The sequence below is a fragment of the Anthonomus grandis genome, chromosome 9 (assembly GCF_022605725.1).
Source record: "Anthonomus grandis grandis chromosome 9, icAntGran1.3, whole genome shotgun sequence".
Classification (NCBI taxonomy): domain Eukaryota; kingdom Metazoa; phylum Arthropoda; class Insecta; order Coleoptera; family Curculionidae; genus Anthonomus; species Anthonomus grandis.
The window spans coordinates 12,793,882-12,809,760 of record NC_065554.1 but is presented as its reverse complement, the minus strand read 5'-3'; the positions used below and the strand labels follow the sequence as shown (position 1 = coordinate 12,809,760).

General features: G+C 30.8%; 1 protein-coding gene across 1 annotated transcript in view; it reads left to right on the top strand.

Annotated features, from left to right (window-relative positions):
• The first annotated feature begins 1,267 nt into the window (after positions 1-1,267).
• LOC126740404 (choline/ethanolamine kinase) overlaps positions 1,268-15,879 on the top strand; it is a 41,694-nt gene continuing 27,082 nt past the window's right edge. Inside the window, exons 1-2 of the mRNA XM_050446419.1 lie at positions 1,268-1,613; positions 1,966-2,078. Coding sequence (XP_050302376.1) covers positions 1,590-1,613; positions 1,966-2,078 — 137 coding nt within the window. The 5' untranslated portion in view covers positions 1,268-1,589. The remainder of the gene's footprint in view (positions 1,614-1,965; positions 2,079-15,879) is intronic.

Below are 15,879 nucleotides of genomic sequence, written 5' to 3'. Positions count from 1 at the left end.
CAAAACTAAAGCTAGCTCAGCGGTACCGTAAGTAACCAAATACGGTTTACACTTAGCGTCTCCCCTCGGGAATTATTTTTATGGGTTTCGATATAAGAGTGAGATAAATATTTGGTTTATAAAATTCATTTGAGTTTTGGTCACTAAAGAGTGAAGTTATTTAATAAAAACAATAAAGGGTATTGCGACGTGAAATAAGCTGTGTTGGTTTGGTGTAGTGTTTTACTACAAGAAAGTGTGAGGTCTTATCACAGAGTATGCTTATTTCTATCTTATTGATTACACCGATATTTTACCTTTTTAATTAAAAATGTGATTAATGAAATGTTTTAATGACCGATTGTTGTTTGTCTTGCTTGTGCTGTTGTGACGATTGTTTATTGTTTCTTGTTAAGATACTGAGCTGGTCTGGGACCACTGCACAGCACGTTGTATTTAACAAGGCTTTGTATCTGGAGAGGACCCTCGCGTTTTGGTGTCCATTGCACCCCTCATACAAAGTGTGTTATCGTCAAGTGGTCTAGATCGGAGATTGCTGTCTCAATCTCATGTTTTATGATAATGTTTTTGGTAGCATTTTGACTACGGCACAGATGTAAATAGCTCCGCAGGGAGCTATTTACATCTGTGGGCTACGGTTTGTGAGTAATGTAGTGCTCACGTTTTGGCATATTGAACGATTGTATATTATTCAATATCAGTACGTTGTCGTTATTGGGACATTTAACAATCGGATAAAAGTAATAAATTGGTGAATAATGAATTTTGGGATATTAAAGTAAAGTGGTTAAATGTTGGTGAACATGAATTAAATGATTATCGTAAAATTAAAATCACTGAGCAAGTTTAAAACATATTAATTCATATTTTTCATATTAATGTGTTTTGCTTCATATTTTTATTATTAATTAATTTTACGGGAATAAGTGTTCTCAGGTTACTTTTATTATTTCAGGTCTACACGTCACCATCTCTACTTTGGAGTCGTCCAAGCGCCCAGTTGTTTTACAAGGTGTTTATTCTATTTTTATGATTTATTTTGGACTATTTTGAATTTATTTAGCGTAATAAAAATTATAAAATTATTTAAATGACGCTCACAGCTTTTTATTATTATAATTATTATTATTATTATACATTATGATTTAAAAGTCAGTTTGTTTTTGCCCATATCTCGCGCTATACTCACCCACTGCCTAGACAGAGACCCTCAACGACGATATTTCCATTCGACCGACCAACCGCACCAGTAAAAGCTTCAGTTTTCATTGGTAGACTGACTTTATTAGGAGCTGGTGGCGTGTTTACTTACGGTTATTAACGTTCGTTATTGTCGGATTTCTTATCAGACAAGCTGTAAACATAATTTGCACTTTTGCAACATTATATAAAGGGAAATCTCGCCGTCGAGATTTCATTCGTTTTTTGCATTTTGTCGTTGTCTTTTCTCAAATAAACTTATTGTAATTTTCCCCTACAATACGTTATTGAGTGGTTACGCATAACCTAATATTAAAATTTTATTGATTTTATAAATAATAGAAGTTTCCTTCTCTTATTACTTACTTATTTTCGAATTATCTATCAAAATGCTGAACTTTGGAAACAAAAAGGTGAGTCTATTATTAGTAGGAATATTGCTAAAATTTCCCTTGATGAATTATAATAGTAGAATGATATTCTAGAATCTGTAATTTTTGTTTTCAAAATGTTTCTATTTATTTATAATATATACCTAATAATTTTTTACACACTATAATTTACATAAACACAGTCCTAATGTTTTAGCGCCGGCGTTATGCCTTATCAGTGACACTATTGATTTTCATTTAAGACCTTTTGGTTGTTTATCTACCCATGAATATTTTCTCAATTCACTATTGAGGCTCAATTATCTTAAGCAAAATGAGAAGATTTTCAAAAACCATATTTTCTAAACTTGTCTCTTCTTTTAATTCTAAACAGTTGCATGGAGACACCCCTGAAATGAGAGAAGTGGCTGCAAGGATCTGTCGAGACTATCTTCATGGGGCATGGCGAAAAGTTACTGCTGAAGATATTGGATTTAAACATATTAGGTAAGATTAAGCATTATTATTATAGTTATATATATATCAAAAGTTTTAAATAAATTACATAATAGCGATGACTTAAACCCACTTATGAATAAAAAAAAATTGAATTTAGAGTCAATGCATTAGTTCTCGACCAATTAACTAAAATATCAAGTTTCAAATGCTATAATAATTAAAACTTAGCAACACTATTAAGGTTTTTTTAAATCATTCTTTTTTTTTAAAATCCTATTCTGAGTAAATACTTATTCTTCATTCAAAAATTGCAATTTTAATAATTCTCAACCACCTATTTTACACAGCTTTAAGGGTGGTAGCGATAACAGAGACAAATTTACCTACAGAATGATACTTATATAGGATAGGATGAAATTCATTCAAATGATTAATAAAATCCAGTTCATACTAGAAAAACACAATACAGCCATTTCAAGCATGTGGACGGGACAAATCACAAAATAGGACATGTGAAAAAAAAATTTGCCAATTTGTTAGGTAATATTTCTTCACCAAAATTAGCAAATATATTCTTTATTAATTAGACAATATTTTAAAAAATATAAATGCAAGCATTATGTTTTTATAGTAGAGATAATAGCAATAAACGACGGTTGTGGACGGGACCGGAAAATTCTGTATCCTGAAATGGTTGTTTTAAGAAAAAAGATATCGTTTTTAATTTTCAACAAAATACTAGTAAATCACATTGAATGATTGAGAAAGAATTTTTCTTTAAGAATTCATAACTAAAAAATGATATTTATTTGGAATTTTATTGGATTTATTGGTTGTGGACCAGACAAAAAACCTTAATAACTTTAGAATATTTTTTTATAATTTATTTTAGTATAAATAACAATATACTATGTAATACAACTAAATTAAAGGGAATGATAACGACGAATTAGTTCAACAATAAATAATTAATGATTATAATGTTCTGTTACAGATATATTTCTTATATTGTTTTGATAGGTCTGACCAATTTTCAATATTTTTTTAGACACAGGCCTAAAAAAGTGGCATGATTGGAGCCCTGCAATGGGCAGGACACTTTCCCATCAAGCGATTAACATGTTTTTGTTATCCTGAATCTTTTGGCTTGAAACATCGATAAGATTTATATTGGTTTTACCATTAAGTGCATTAAAAAAGTCTTTGGAATTATTAATAAGAAGTTTTCTACTTTTCACCATTTCCCAGGCTACTCTTTTAAGCTTCCCTCCTACTCCATCTACAGCCCTCTTCATGAAAATGACATAAATTCGATAGAGTAAACTTGTTCTTAAACTGTGCTGCACAGCCATCAGAAATTATCGATACAGTTCTCAAAGTACTATAGGCATTTCTTAACCAATGAACTATTTCTTTTAGAAATGCCCAGACTGCAAACTTATCATGTGATAACTCATCACTGATGATAGCAAATAAATGATGGGTATTTTTAGTCCAGGCTACTGCCGTAAATATTGTGACCTGTCTGTGGCTCCAGTGCGCACTTTGTAACTCGTCCTGACTAATACATGAGTAATTTTCTGCGAAGTCTACTTGCAGGACATCTTTTTCTTCATTTATATTATTTTTTTCTTTCTCAAAATTGCGTTCTTGTGTGGTTTTTACAAAGCAATGAACTTTAAATTTCTCCATAGATTCTTGCAGTTGATCCAAAGCAGCTTTTAAAGTACCAAATACTTCTAATACTTGGGGTTTATGAAGATTGACTTGCCACCTTTTCCATTTTATTTCGGTCTCCAAATCGGTATTTAAAGGCACCAAAGCAAATTCAATATCAGTATCACAGTTTAGGCATAAATTATTTATACAGTCGAAATTATCTGTATTGCAACATATGGCTGAAAGTAATTCCTTGGAAGATTTTGGAAATTCATGTACATTTTTGCAAATAGCCTCAACCAAAAAATTAAAGTTCGCATGGTACTTGCAAACGCAAACGTCGTGAGGCATTTGGGAACTTAGCAAGATATGTTTGGGTCGATATTCGTAAAATTTTGTTAGTTTAACATCTAATTCGGGATTTTCATGTATAAACAACTGATAAGCTTCCTTTACAGTAACAGTCATGTGCCGCTTTTGCTTTTTTTTTTTTGATTCCTGATTCATTTTTTACAGCGATAACGTCTCTTTTCCCTGGCGCCTGTATACTTATCATAGCCCTGGTGTAAAACCGTTCAACACTTTCCTTAAGTTGTCTTTCCAATTTGTTCCAAGGTGTTACTTTTGCACAGACGAAACTTGTTTCTTTTGGAAATTCGGCATAAAAAAATTTCTTTAAAACCTCCTTTTTTTGCTCCGCACACTTCGGCAATACAGACTTAATTTTCTTTTCCACCTTTCCCATCGATTGTGCCGTTTTAAATGAGCTGATATTATCTGATGATTGGATTTTCTCAACTTGCAACTCTTCCCTTTTTCTCTGACGATACAACCGTTTTCTTAAAGTTTCCTGTCTTTTCTTTGCATTTATCATATTTTTCGTAAAAAAACCTTCTTGAATCAATATCTTCTGCTTCTTTCTGCTGTCTCCTTTTCTTTTGGCATCCTTCTCTTTAAAACGCATGTGCTTCTCAACATTCACTTTGAGCTTTCTTCTAAGATCTATAGATTTTTCTTTATTTGTATTAGGTGCCATATTTTCTGTAAAAAAATATGGACTCATAAGTTGGGATAAGATTGACCGAGAAAAATTATCTTAAAATTAAATAATATTAATAAATTTAATTTAAAAAAAAATGTTTTTTTTTTGGCTTCGTGGAGTATCAGCCCTCAGCGAATCGGTTGCGATATACATATAGATCACCAAAAATAAAAAAAAACTTACTTAAAATAAGTACTTTGCAGCCCGTTTTGCATTAAAAATTAAATATTTTCGATATATATATTAATAGGATCTTATTTTTATATATTTTTAATGCATGGGTTGCGGACGGGACAATTTATCTATAAAACTTTCTTGCAAAATAGTAACATGATACAAAAAAAATTTTTTACTATAATATTGCCCTAAATGCAAGTCTAACAAGTATTTACACAATGTGCAAAAATAGTAAAACATTTTTAACACATATTTAGAAAAAACATTTTTCAAAAATGTTTATGAAACTTTAAAGAGAGAAAATGGTGGTCACTTAATATTAAATAGTTCTTGACGAACACAGAGAAGGAACTTACATATTTTATATTTACCAAACAACCTTACCAAATAATATATTTTAATGAAACGAAAACAATCTTTTTTTCAAAAATTCTATACTTTTTTACTATTTTCACTTTTGAAGCAACTCACAACTTTTAACATGTTCGCTGCCAACTCGGTCTATAAGACCAAAAACGAATTAATTTTATTCGCCACCATGGTCTATAAGACCGAAAAGAAATTTTGGCACCCTTGCCAATGCAGTCTATAGGGCCGAGCTAAATATTCAATGCTCCTTCGCCAACTGTTTTATTTAGGGCTTTAATAGACTGAGTTGGCGTCTGACGATAGTTGAAACATATTAGTTTTTTAAAAATATGCCGAACTTGAGATGATTTTTATTACTTTGCATATTTTATTTCTAGATAAGGTAGGTTAGAGAAATAAGAATATTTTACATAATATATTATTTATCTTTGAAATAATCTTAAACAAAAACCAGTAGTTTACATAATAATGTATGAACAAACTTAATAAAAAAAAATCCTATCTATGGATTTTTATATCTATGAACTTTATTGAAGCAGTCTAAGCAGAAAAACGGTTCACCATCGCAACTAGTGAGTCTATTATTAGTAGCAATATTCGATATTGCTAAAATTTCCCTTGATGAATTTTTTGTAGGCAAAATTTATTTATAATATATACCTTAACCTAATATTTTTTTACATACTATAATTTACATAAACACAGTCCTAATGTTTTAGCGCCGACGTTATGCCTTATCAGTGACACTATTGATTTTCATTCAACACCTTTTGGTTGTTTATCTACCCATGAATATTTTCTCAATTCACTCTTGAGGCTTATTTATCTTAAGCAAAATGAGAAGATTTCAAAAACCAGTAGTTTACGTAATAATGTATGAACAATGGATTTTTATATCTATGAACTTTATTGAAGCAACCTTTACAATAAAAACGTACTCTAGTGAGTTTTCGTGCCTCTTTCCATCCTTTTTCGGTTCTTAGCATTTACTGCAAGGTGTTCGTTTCTTATAGTCACTTTTGCTCATTTCGTGTTTTTGGCGTTTTCTTTTTGGAGTAATCTCTGCATCCGGTTGCTCTAAAGGATCCTGCCCTTCACATAACTACTTATATGTAACAGCTTTTCGAATCTGAAGTAAGGGAATTGTGGCATCCACACTTTCCTTATACATAATCGATGCATTGACCATCGCAGTATTCAGGATAATCTCCACGCCTAACTTACAGTACCACTTAAAGGTTCTACGTAAAGGCGTCTGATAAGCTGTCATTTGATCAGATATATCGACTGATGACTTTCCTGCATTATATGCTGCAATGGCTTCAGGCTTATTTACAGTTTTTTGTCTGCGGTTTGTCGTGTCTACTGTTGTGTTGCTATGTTTTGTAGAAAGAAGTAAAACGTTACGTTTATTATTCCATGAAATTACTGTGACACCAACCTGGTTTTCGAGAGCGGCTGTTTCTCCAGATTTAAGTTTTTTGTTTACCAGATCTTTTGGAAGGCCGCGTCTGTTTTTTCGCAATGTCCCTATCAAATATGTTTGTCTATCCATCAGTCTTTTTGCCAAATCTACACTTGTATACCAGTTATCTGTTACGAGAGTACGGCCTGAATCTAATATGGGTTCAAAACGACTTATAACTACAGATGTAGGAGTAGCACGACCTTGGTCTAAGTATTTTCCTGCATAAATTTTAAAGTTGTAGGTATAACCTCCTTAGGTATCTCCTCTAGGTATCTCCCTCTAAATGGAATAAGAGACTCATAAATGCAGCAAGTTTCAGAAGATTTATATGATGATTTAAAATTTGTTACTATTTTGTCAATCAATGGTTGAATCTTATGGAGTCTGTCATTTTCTGGATTCTCCTGATTATCTGCAAAGTGCAACACTCATAGTAACGGCTCAAATCTATTACGTGTCATAACTTTGGGAGGCATAGAGTTTTTATATTCATATCTTCTTGGCGCCAATAGGCTTGTATATTAGGCATTTTTACAATACCCATGTAGGGGAGCAAGCCAAAAACGTTCTTGATTTCATTTTTATTTGTGGGTAACCAGTTATGTAACCTAGATTTACTACTTACATCTGCCTCACTTGTAATAACTTGTGTGGCATAAAGATTCAGTTGGTCAGCAATGTATTGGAAAATAGGATCATCAACCAGTGAAAAAAAGAACATTTCAAGAGGTTTTTCGCACAGAAGCTCAGCAAGATGGGGTTCAGTGCCAGTTTGTTTTGTAAAGGGTAATAAAACTGGTTGTTTACCTGTTGGAATTCTCCATATCATATTATCTGAGGCGGCGTTATCAGCTAAACCGTGATCTGTATCTGTGATTTGCGTAGGCACGGAGGCAGCACTACTTCCTGGCAATGGAGAATTTGTACCAGAATTACCAGATAATTCATCGTCACTGTTGTTTGTGTATTGAGCAGGCACGGGGGAGCTGGTAGAATTTATATCGGAACTTCCAGATGTGTCATCATCACTGGGTTCATAGTTACTATCTGCAACACTATCGTCTAAAAAAAAATCCATAAAAGGTTATACACCTTCGCAGTCCAGTTATTTTCAGAAGTTAACTCAGTTTAGGTTTACTAGCTCAAATTTAAAACATGTTTTAGACATCATAATTGATTTGTAAACAAAGCAAAAAATATATATGCCTATATCATAATAACCTAATCTACCCACTACAAAAAAAAAAAGCAGCACGACTATACACGATTTACGGAATAAAGATAAGTTTCTCTTACCATTATCTTCTGATTGAGAAGATTCATCTGACATGTTTTCCATAATTCGATCCATTTCGTCTTGTAACTCTTTTTGCGTCAAAGCACGTTTCCTGGACATTATAGAATATAGAATATAGAAACGCAAAGTACAAACAAAAATATCAACAAAAACCACCTATTCCGTCTGAAACGTTTACTAATTGAAATGTAATTAGAAAGAGAGCAGACTCCACAGACTCCATTTTCGTCACTTTTGACATAAAAATTCCATCTATACAAAAAAATTAACTGCAGGTGACGTGATAATAACTAAAAGCCTTTGACTAGACAATGTGGCTTCAGGAGAACTTTTTTTTCTTGGCCCCTACTTTTGTGGCGCTAGTGAAATAATTGCAAATTTTGCTTGGCAGTGAACGTGTTAAATAAAATATAACTGCTTATAGTCACAATACTAGAAAAAGTCACAAATTTTGTAGGTATTCCACTTGATAAAAATCATCCAATGGGGCCTACAGTAAATTTGACTTATTTTATGGGCAATCTATCCTAGATTTTTTTAATATTTGCATTAAAATTTCAAAGTGGTTGAATTAAAGTTTTTTATTTGGATCTTAATTTTCATGGATTTTCTCCTCAAGAGTTCTTATCTTATTAAATCATAAATACATCCAAATCTCTATCAATTTATCACAAATCTCACTAATGATGCTTATAATAACTTAGGGTTCCATTTAAGACCTGCCAACTACTACTTATCATATTATATTTTATTTATTAAAATTACCCATTAATATTATCCCCTTCTAGTCCTATTCAGGATAATTTCTATCATATAGCCTTAGCTTCAGTTACAGAAAAACTTAATCACTAACTTTCTCCGTCAATCTTATCTAGTGAAAGTTAAATTCTTTAGTGTATATGAGAATGTTAACCAGCTATCTTATCAATCAAATGAACTGTGATAGCATTCATTACAACTCTATTAAAAACAATTCCAACTCTAGTTATCACTTACCACAGTCATTTGGTTCTAATTAATATCTTTTATGTTATTTTAATTTGGCGACCTGCCCCAGATACAGTAGTGGAAAAAGTATGGCATCTTTTAATAATGTTCATCTGAATAAACAACAAGCTTATGTTTTTAAACTTTTTAAACAGGACTAAAATGTAGGAATCCTACTGATGTACATATTATTGCATTTAGGCATTCAACAAGAAATATTATTTATGTTTTTTTTTGCAATAAGGCATGTGTGGTTGGAAACAAGTATGGAAACTATTTTTATTCTGAGTTTTTAACAATTCTCTTTTAGATCTACAGAGCAAATATTTATTAGAAAAACTTTACAAACATGTCATAGTATTTAGGTGTATTGTAAACAAGAATTAAAAGAAAGAAAAAAAACAATGAACAATAAAAACAGGATATAAAACAAAACTAAACCTAAGTACAGCCTAAAATAATCACTTTAAAATTAAAACTGTCTCCCTAAAACTCTATTCACTATATAAAAAAAATTATAGTCTTGATGACATAAAAAATGCACTGTCTAGAAGATCTCTAAAACTACTTCTCAAATTGCCAAAACTATTTTAAGGATCTCAAAACTTCAGAAAAACTTCCAGGCCAGTTATAAATGAAATCTTCGAGTAATTTGGTGTTAAAGTGACCAGTAGAACCATAAGAAACCAATCTACTTGATGGAAGCAAAATCACTGTTAAAAAGTTGCTTTTTTCTAAGAAAAATATAAAAGCCCTAATGGATTTTGCTATCTTACTTGGCCTCAAGAAAAATGGAATACCATTCTGTAGAGTGATAAAAGCACATTTTCACTGTTTAGATCTGATGGCAGGAAATGTTTAAGGCCACCAGTGCAAGACTTAAAGCAAAGTACCAAATTTCTTCTGTGAAACATAGGGGATGGTATATAATGGTCTGCAGATGTTTTTCTCAATCTGGGAGAGGGCCAATCAAGTGCAGGGTAAAATGGATGTGTTTTAATAAATCTAAAGGATGTTCTGCAAAATCCAAAAAAAAATATGTTTATAACTTGTTTTTTACAAAATAAGAAAAGTTCCCATACTTATTTCCAACCTTTACTTGAAAAATCTAAACAAAGATAATTTAGATTAAAAAATAAATGAATAACTTATATTTTAAATATTTGTACAAGGCTGCAATAATATGCAGAAACCAATTCATTTTAAAAAGTTTCCATGCTTTTTCCCACTAGTGTAAATACATACTAGGTGTTGAACGCTGGAGACCTTATTAAGCTGGTAAAGCTTCAGTGTGTTTAATGTACTTTGCCAGTATATCTAATAAATATTATACTACATCTGTACTCAATACCTATACATCTATCTCTGTATACAATACATCTATAGCTCCCACTACTTTTATTGCTTCAAAAAAAAATTATGACAAATATATATTTGGTCTTTATATAAAGTCATAATAATTGATTTTCTTCAAGTAATTTACGCGGGCTGTTTGTAGCTCTGAGTAGATGCATTTTAGAAGACGTGTTTTTAGCAAAAATGTCTTATTTTCACGCCCTTAATACCCTCTTGGAATATTTGTACTGAATTTTATAATACCCGGTATAACTGTCCTGATATTCTGTGTTAAACTACTTACATATTTACTATAAGGCTTCTGATAAACAATTGTCATTGTAAGAAAAAGAACAAAAATGTTCTCTGGAGAGAGTCAACAACTGGTTTGTTGATTCTAATGACAGTAATTACATATATTATCCAAGCACTTACTTGAACATTCACAAAAGTAATATATTTACATACAATAGTACTATATTTTTCAACATGATAAAACATGAAAATTTTAGTGAAAATTATCGTTATCGCGTCTTTTAAAGATAGTGGTTTACTTTCTGATTAAAGGTTATCAATTGTGTCTAGTATATATTGCAAATTTTATACATGGTTTGTATAATAGTTGAACTCATGATGTCTTTAGTCTAGAATATATTAAAAAAAATCGAATGTGGCAATGTGGTTTGGTTGTTTTTATTTCAACTAGAACTGTGGAAACTTTTGGGAACATATTTAAATATCTGAAGTTGGCCTTAAGTAAAGGTTTAAATAAGAAAATCGAGACAGAATTTTTTTAAATTTTTTATTAAAAATTGAAACAAATTGATGATGAGATTCAGTCACTTAAATTAGCTTTGAATTTTAATTAATTATAAAATAACTAATGAAATTAATTATTATATAGAGAGTTATAGGCTTTATTTATTATCCTTTTAACAGTATAATAAAATAATTAAAAAAGGTACATATCACATAATCTTTCACGGGTAACACCCAATTTAGATTATAGAAAAACCCGGTTTGATTATTTTAAATTACATTTTATTTTTAGTCTAATAAAGTGGTTGTTAAAGGATTATCCAGCAGGCAAGACAAGTAATGTAACCTTTTATGATAAATAGGCAATTGGACAAAATAAATTTTTATTTGTAACCTAATTAGATTTATTGCTTTATAAAGCAACTTCAATAATATTAGGTGTAGTAAATCTATTGGTTTGATTTTTGTAGCTTAATAGTCTTATATATTATTTTATGGTTTATGATATGGATTGAGTTATATGACTTACAGAGTTAGTAAAAAAATATAGTGAATACTATAGAACATTTTTCAATTTGAATTCCTGAGGTCCAGAAAGTGACTAAATGGGATAAGAAGAAGTATTATTTGTTTACAATTTTAGTTTTAATTATTTTGGGAATCTGTTACTATGATTTGCAATCCTGGAATTATCATTAATACCCAATAAATAAAAACAAATGATAAGAAGTTTTTCTAAAAATTATATGAATCACTAATTAAGAGCAAATACAATGTTGATTCATGAAGTGTGAAGTACCTTAAATGTTATCTATATAATGTAATTATCTAAATTAGCTTTAAATTAGAGACTGAACTTGCATAAACTAAAAAAAATCAATTCAAAATTAAAAAAAAAATATGTTACTGATACTAATAATTTTTTTATTGTTTTTGTTATTGTTAGTATTATAAAATCAGTGTTTATGTAAGTTTCAAGACTTTGGTGGTGTGGTACATATAGTTCTGTATCTGATGATGGCTATTACAATAGGTAAAATACATAGTACACCCGTTTCAAGATGTTTTCCATTTTATTGTGAGAATGACAATCTCGCTTAACTTAAAAAGAACATAGTAAATTCAAAATGTAGATTTTTATTACAATATTATATATTTGAGGATTTCTAAAGTTTTTAATCTGCTTTTATTAGGTATTACCTTCACATTTTAAAAAATCCTTCATGTACATAGGTTGCTAATCAGACCAATCTTTTTTCATACTTATCGAGGAATATTTGACTAATATTTATTATTCAAAATACCCATTATTATTTCAAATTAAACGGAAATGTTCTGTAAACAAATGAATCCAAAGCACAACACAAACAACTGCAAACATATTAAATCTTTCCAATACAAATACATAATTATGTGTTGAAAAACAAAATAAAACTAAAAATACTAAAATCTTAACTCTTACATCTTTGTTCATATTAGAAGCTTCTATACTTATTTTAAAAAAATGCTTGCACTCATGTCCTGTGACTCTGTACCACTGCCTCTAAGATCTGCACTGGAAAAAAGTAATTTGTATATGAAAGCAGGAAAGTGTTCAACCTTTTACCAACAAATCTGAGAACAAACATTGAATTTTTTAAAGACCTTTTGACACTTACTTAGGATTTTACTATTGAGTAGGGCTTATTATAGTATGGAAGAATTCTACCAGGATGCACTTAAACATTTGACTTCATTTTGCTTTTATTTTGATATTTTTCTATTATAATGTAAAAATATGTCTGATATCAGTGTTTGTATTTTTTAATTCTTTATATTTAGATTATTATTTTGAATTGTTTCATTTAATTTTTGTGGTTTTTGTTCACTTATATACGAATCTTGATTGATCAAGAGAATTTTTAATTTTTTGACTAATAAAGCATTTTTGAATTTGAATAAAAACCAACATCCACGAAAAACAAAAATTAACATAAAGAAATTTCTCAGGTGTAGCAAGGCAATAACAATTAATAAAGCTTTTAACCTTCCTTTACAAACTTAATTAAGGGATTTATATTTCTAATGATAGAAGATTAAAAATAGATCTTTTAAAGGTGGCTTGTTACCCATTATAATTGCTTAATTTGAATTTGATGCTAAACATTTATCAAGTATCATAGTTTAATATTTGTTTTTTACTCTTTTAGTAGCACAACCAATACTTTTGACTGTTGTTTGCTGCATGAATGAATGTTTAATTCAAATTCCATATTTCAGTGTGTCAAGTCATTTAATAGGGCATTTCGGGTCATTACTATTCTTTCAGCCCTATATACAACATTAACAGTGATATAAATGGCTCCTACTAACTAAGTTATGAAGTCCTTTTGTGATGTTATAGTGCTTAATATTCTTTTTCTAAACCAGTACAAATCCGTAATATAGCTGAGTTCGCCAATGCATTGGGCTGGCTCTACACATACATACACACATCAAAATGGTCTAGGGAACACATACAAATATGTTAATATTTTTGAGAAGATTGGAAAAAAGTTAGTTATTGCAATTTTTTTACATTATTCGAATAAAATAACAATATAATTATTAACTTTTTTTTGTAGATTATATTTTACTCATAATTTAGGGCCCAAATAAAAATAAAGAACAAAATCCCATTTATTACCGTTTATTAAAAAAAATTATAAAAATAAAAATTTACCAAATACAAATTAAACTAGTAGCCAGATGGTCCACTTAACAACACTTTGGCATCGCCTAGGCATACTTAAAATTAAATTATTAATTAATTCTTGGGGCAACTTCTCCCAAACATGTGACACAGCAAGACCAAGCTCCAGAGCGCTTTGAAAAAAGTCAAATCGTTGAAGAAGTTGCCTTTTTAACCAATCCCAAACATGCTCAATTGGATTAAGGTCCGGTGAGGTAGAGGGCCAGGGTAGAAGATCGATTTGATTTTCCTCAATAGCGATTCGTACAAGCCGTGCTCGATGTGGTGGGGCATTAACTTGTTGCAACAACGAATTTGGGCCCATTTCGCGTAAATATGGAACAATTACAAGCGGTAGTATATTATCCCTATAACTTATTCCAGTCATTGTATTTTCCACAAAAATGAGGTTCGTTTTTCCGTCAAGTCTAATGCCACCCCAAAACATTAGTGATCCACCACGTTGCCAACCATTACTACTTCCCGGGCATGACGCAAACGACTTTCATTTCCTTTCTCTCTCAAGACACGAATTCTACCAGAATCAGGATAAAATGAAAATCGAGACTCAACCGTAAAAAGAACTGTGGCCCATCTTTCTTGATTCCAATTAACATGTTCTTGGCACCACGTTAATCTTGCACCTCGATTTCCTAAAGTTAACCGAGGAACCCTTAGGGGTCTTCTGGCATGAAGTCCTCTCTCATGCAAACGGTTTCTATATTTAATAGTTTGACCCGAAACCTCGACGTTATGCACTCGTGAGAGCTGCTGAACCAAAACAGAGGCTGTTACCGTGGGATTTCTTTGAGCTTGCAAAGTTATAAAACGGTCTTGGGCAGGTGACGAGCCTTGATGCCGTTCTCTAACATCATTTTTCTCTCTATATCTTGTCCACAAACGGTTAATTACACTGGGAGATGTATCCAAAGCTCTTGCAACGTCTCTTTGACTTGTTCCTGCCTCAAACATTCCGACTGCTCTTAGCACTTCCTCTCGAGTTAAATGTCGTCTTTCCATTTTTATTGAATAAAAACTAAATCACAATTGTTCGGTTGGAACCACAGAAAATGCGATATTGCGTTAGAATTTAAAAATTATAATCTGCGTTATTTCGACAAAATGTGCCTGTAGCAAAAAACGCTGTTCTGGCATGATTTTTTGTACCCAAATATTTATTATTTTTTTTCTTAATATTAAAGGTAGTATCTATTCCGTATGAAAATATAAATATATAAAAATTTATAAGGCGAAAAAAACTATTTTTCTAAGTGTTCCTGAGACCATTTTCATGTGTATATGTTCCAAGAAATTTTACAACATATGATGTAATTGACATATTTTTGCAAAAATGTGCACTGTTTCCACCTTACTTAGAGTGAGATAAATAGCAATGTTTAGGTAGCTAAATATCAATGTTTTATACAATTTAGACAAAGATGGATCATTAATGAATGGGAAAAATATTAGTTGTGCCAGTATAGATCCTTGGGCTAAAGTAATGTTGACATAAAGAATAGGCATCTTGCACACTATCCAACATTTGTCTTTCAGTTAGGAAGGACATTATTATTCCCATGTGAGTACAAATATGATTCCCATGTGAGTACAAATAAATTTCAAGTTGAGGATATCAAAAGCGCTAGAAAGGTCAAAGAATACTCCAATCCAATGTTCTCTTATAAAGTTAATCAGCTCGACAGCTATGGTTTCAGTGTATATTCCAGTGCAAAAATCATGTAAGAACCTATTTAAAGGATTGTGTTTATTTAACACCAACTGTCAAAGATTTTAGAAAAATATGTTTAGAACATAATGTATATACAACAAAATTGTATTAATTTAGTAAGTTTTGAGATTTTGATTATTTAAACTATTGGCATATTTTCCATAAAAACTAAATTATGTACTTTAAATAGATCTAAGTTAATAAGTTTAAATGGCCTTTGTACATCATGATAGATATACCCTATAGAAATATAGACGGTAGATGATACCTGTGAGTATTGATTCAAGATTCAGCGACTCTTGGAAAAAAGTCAGATA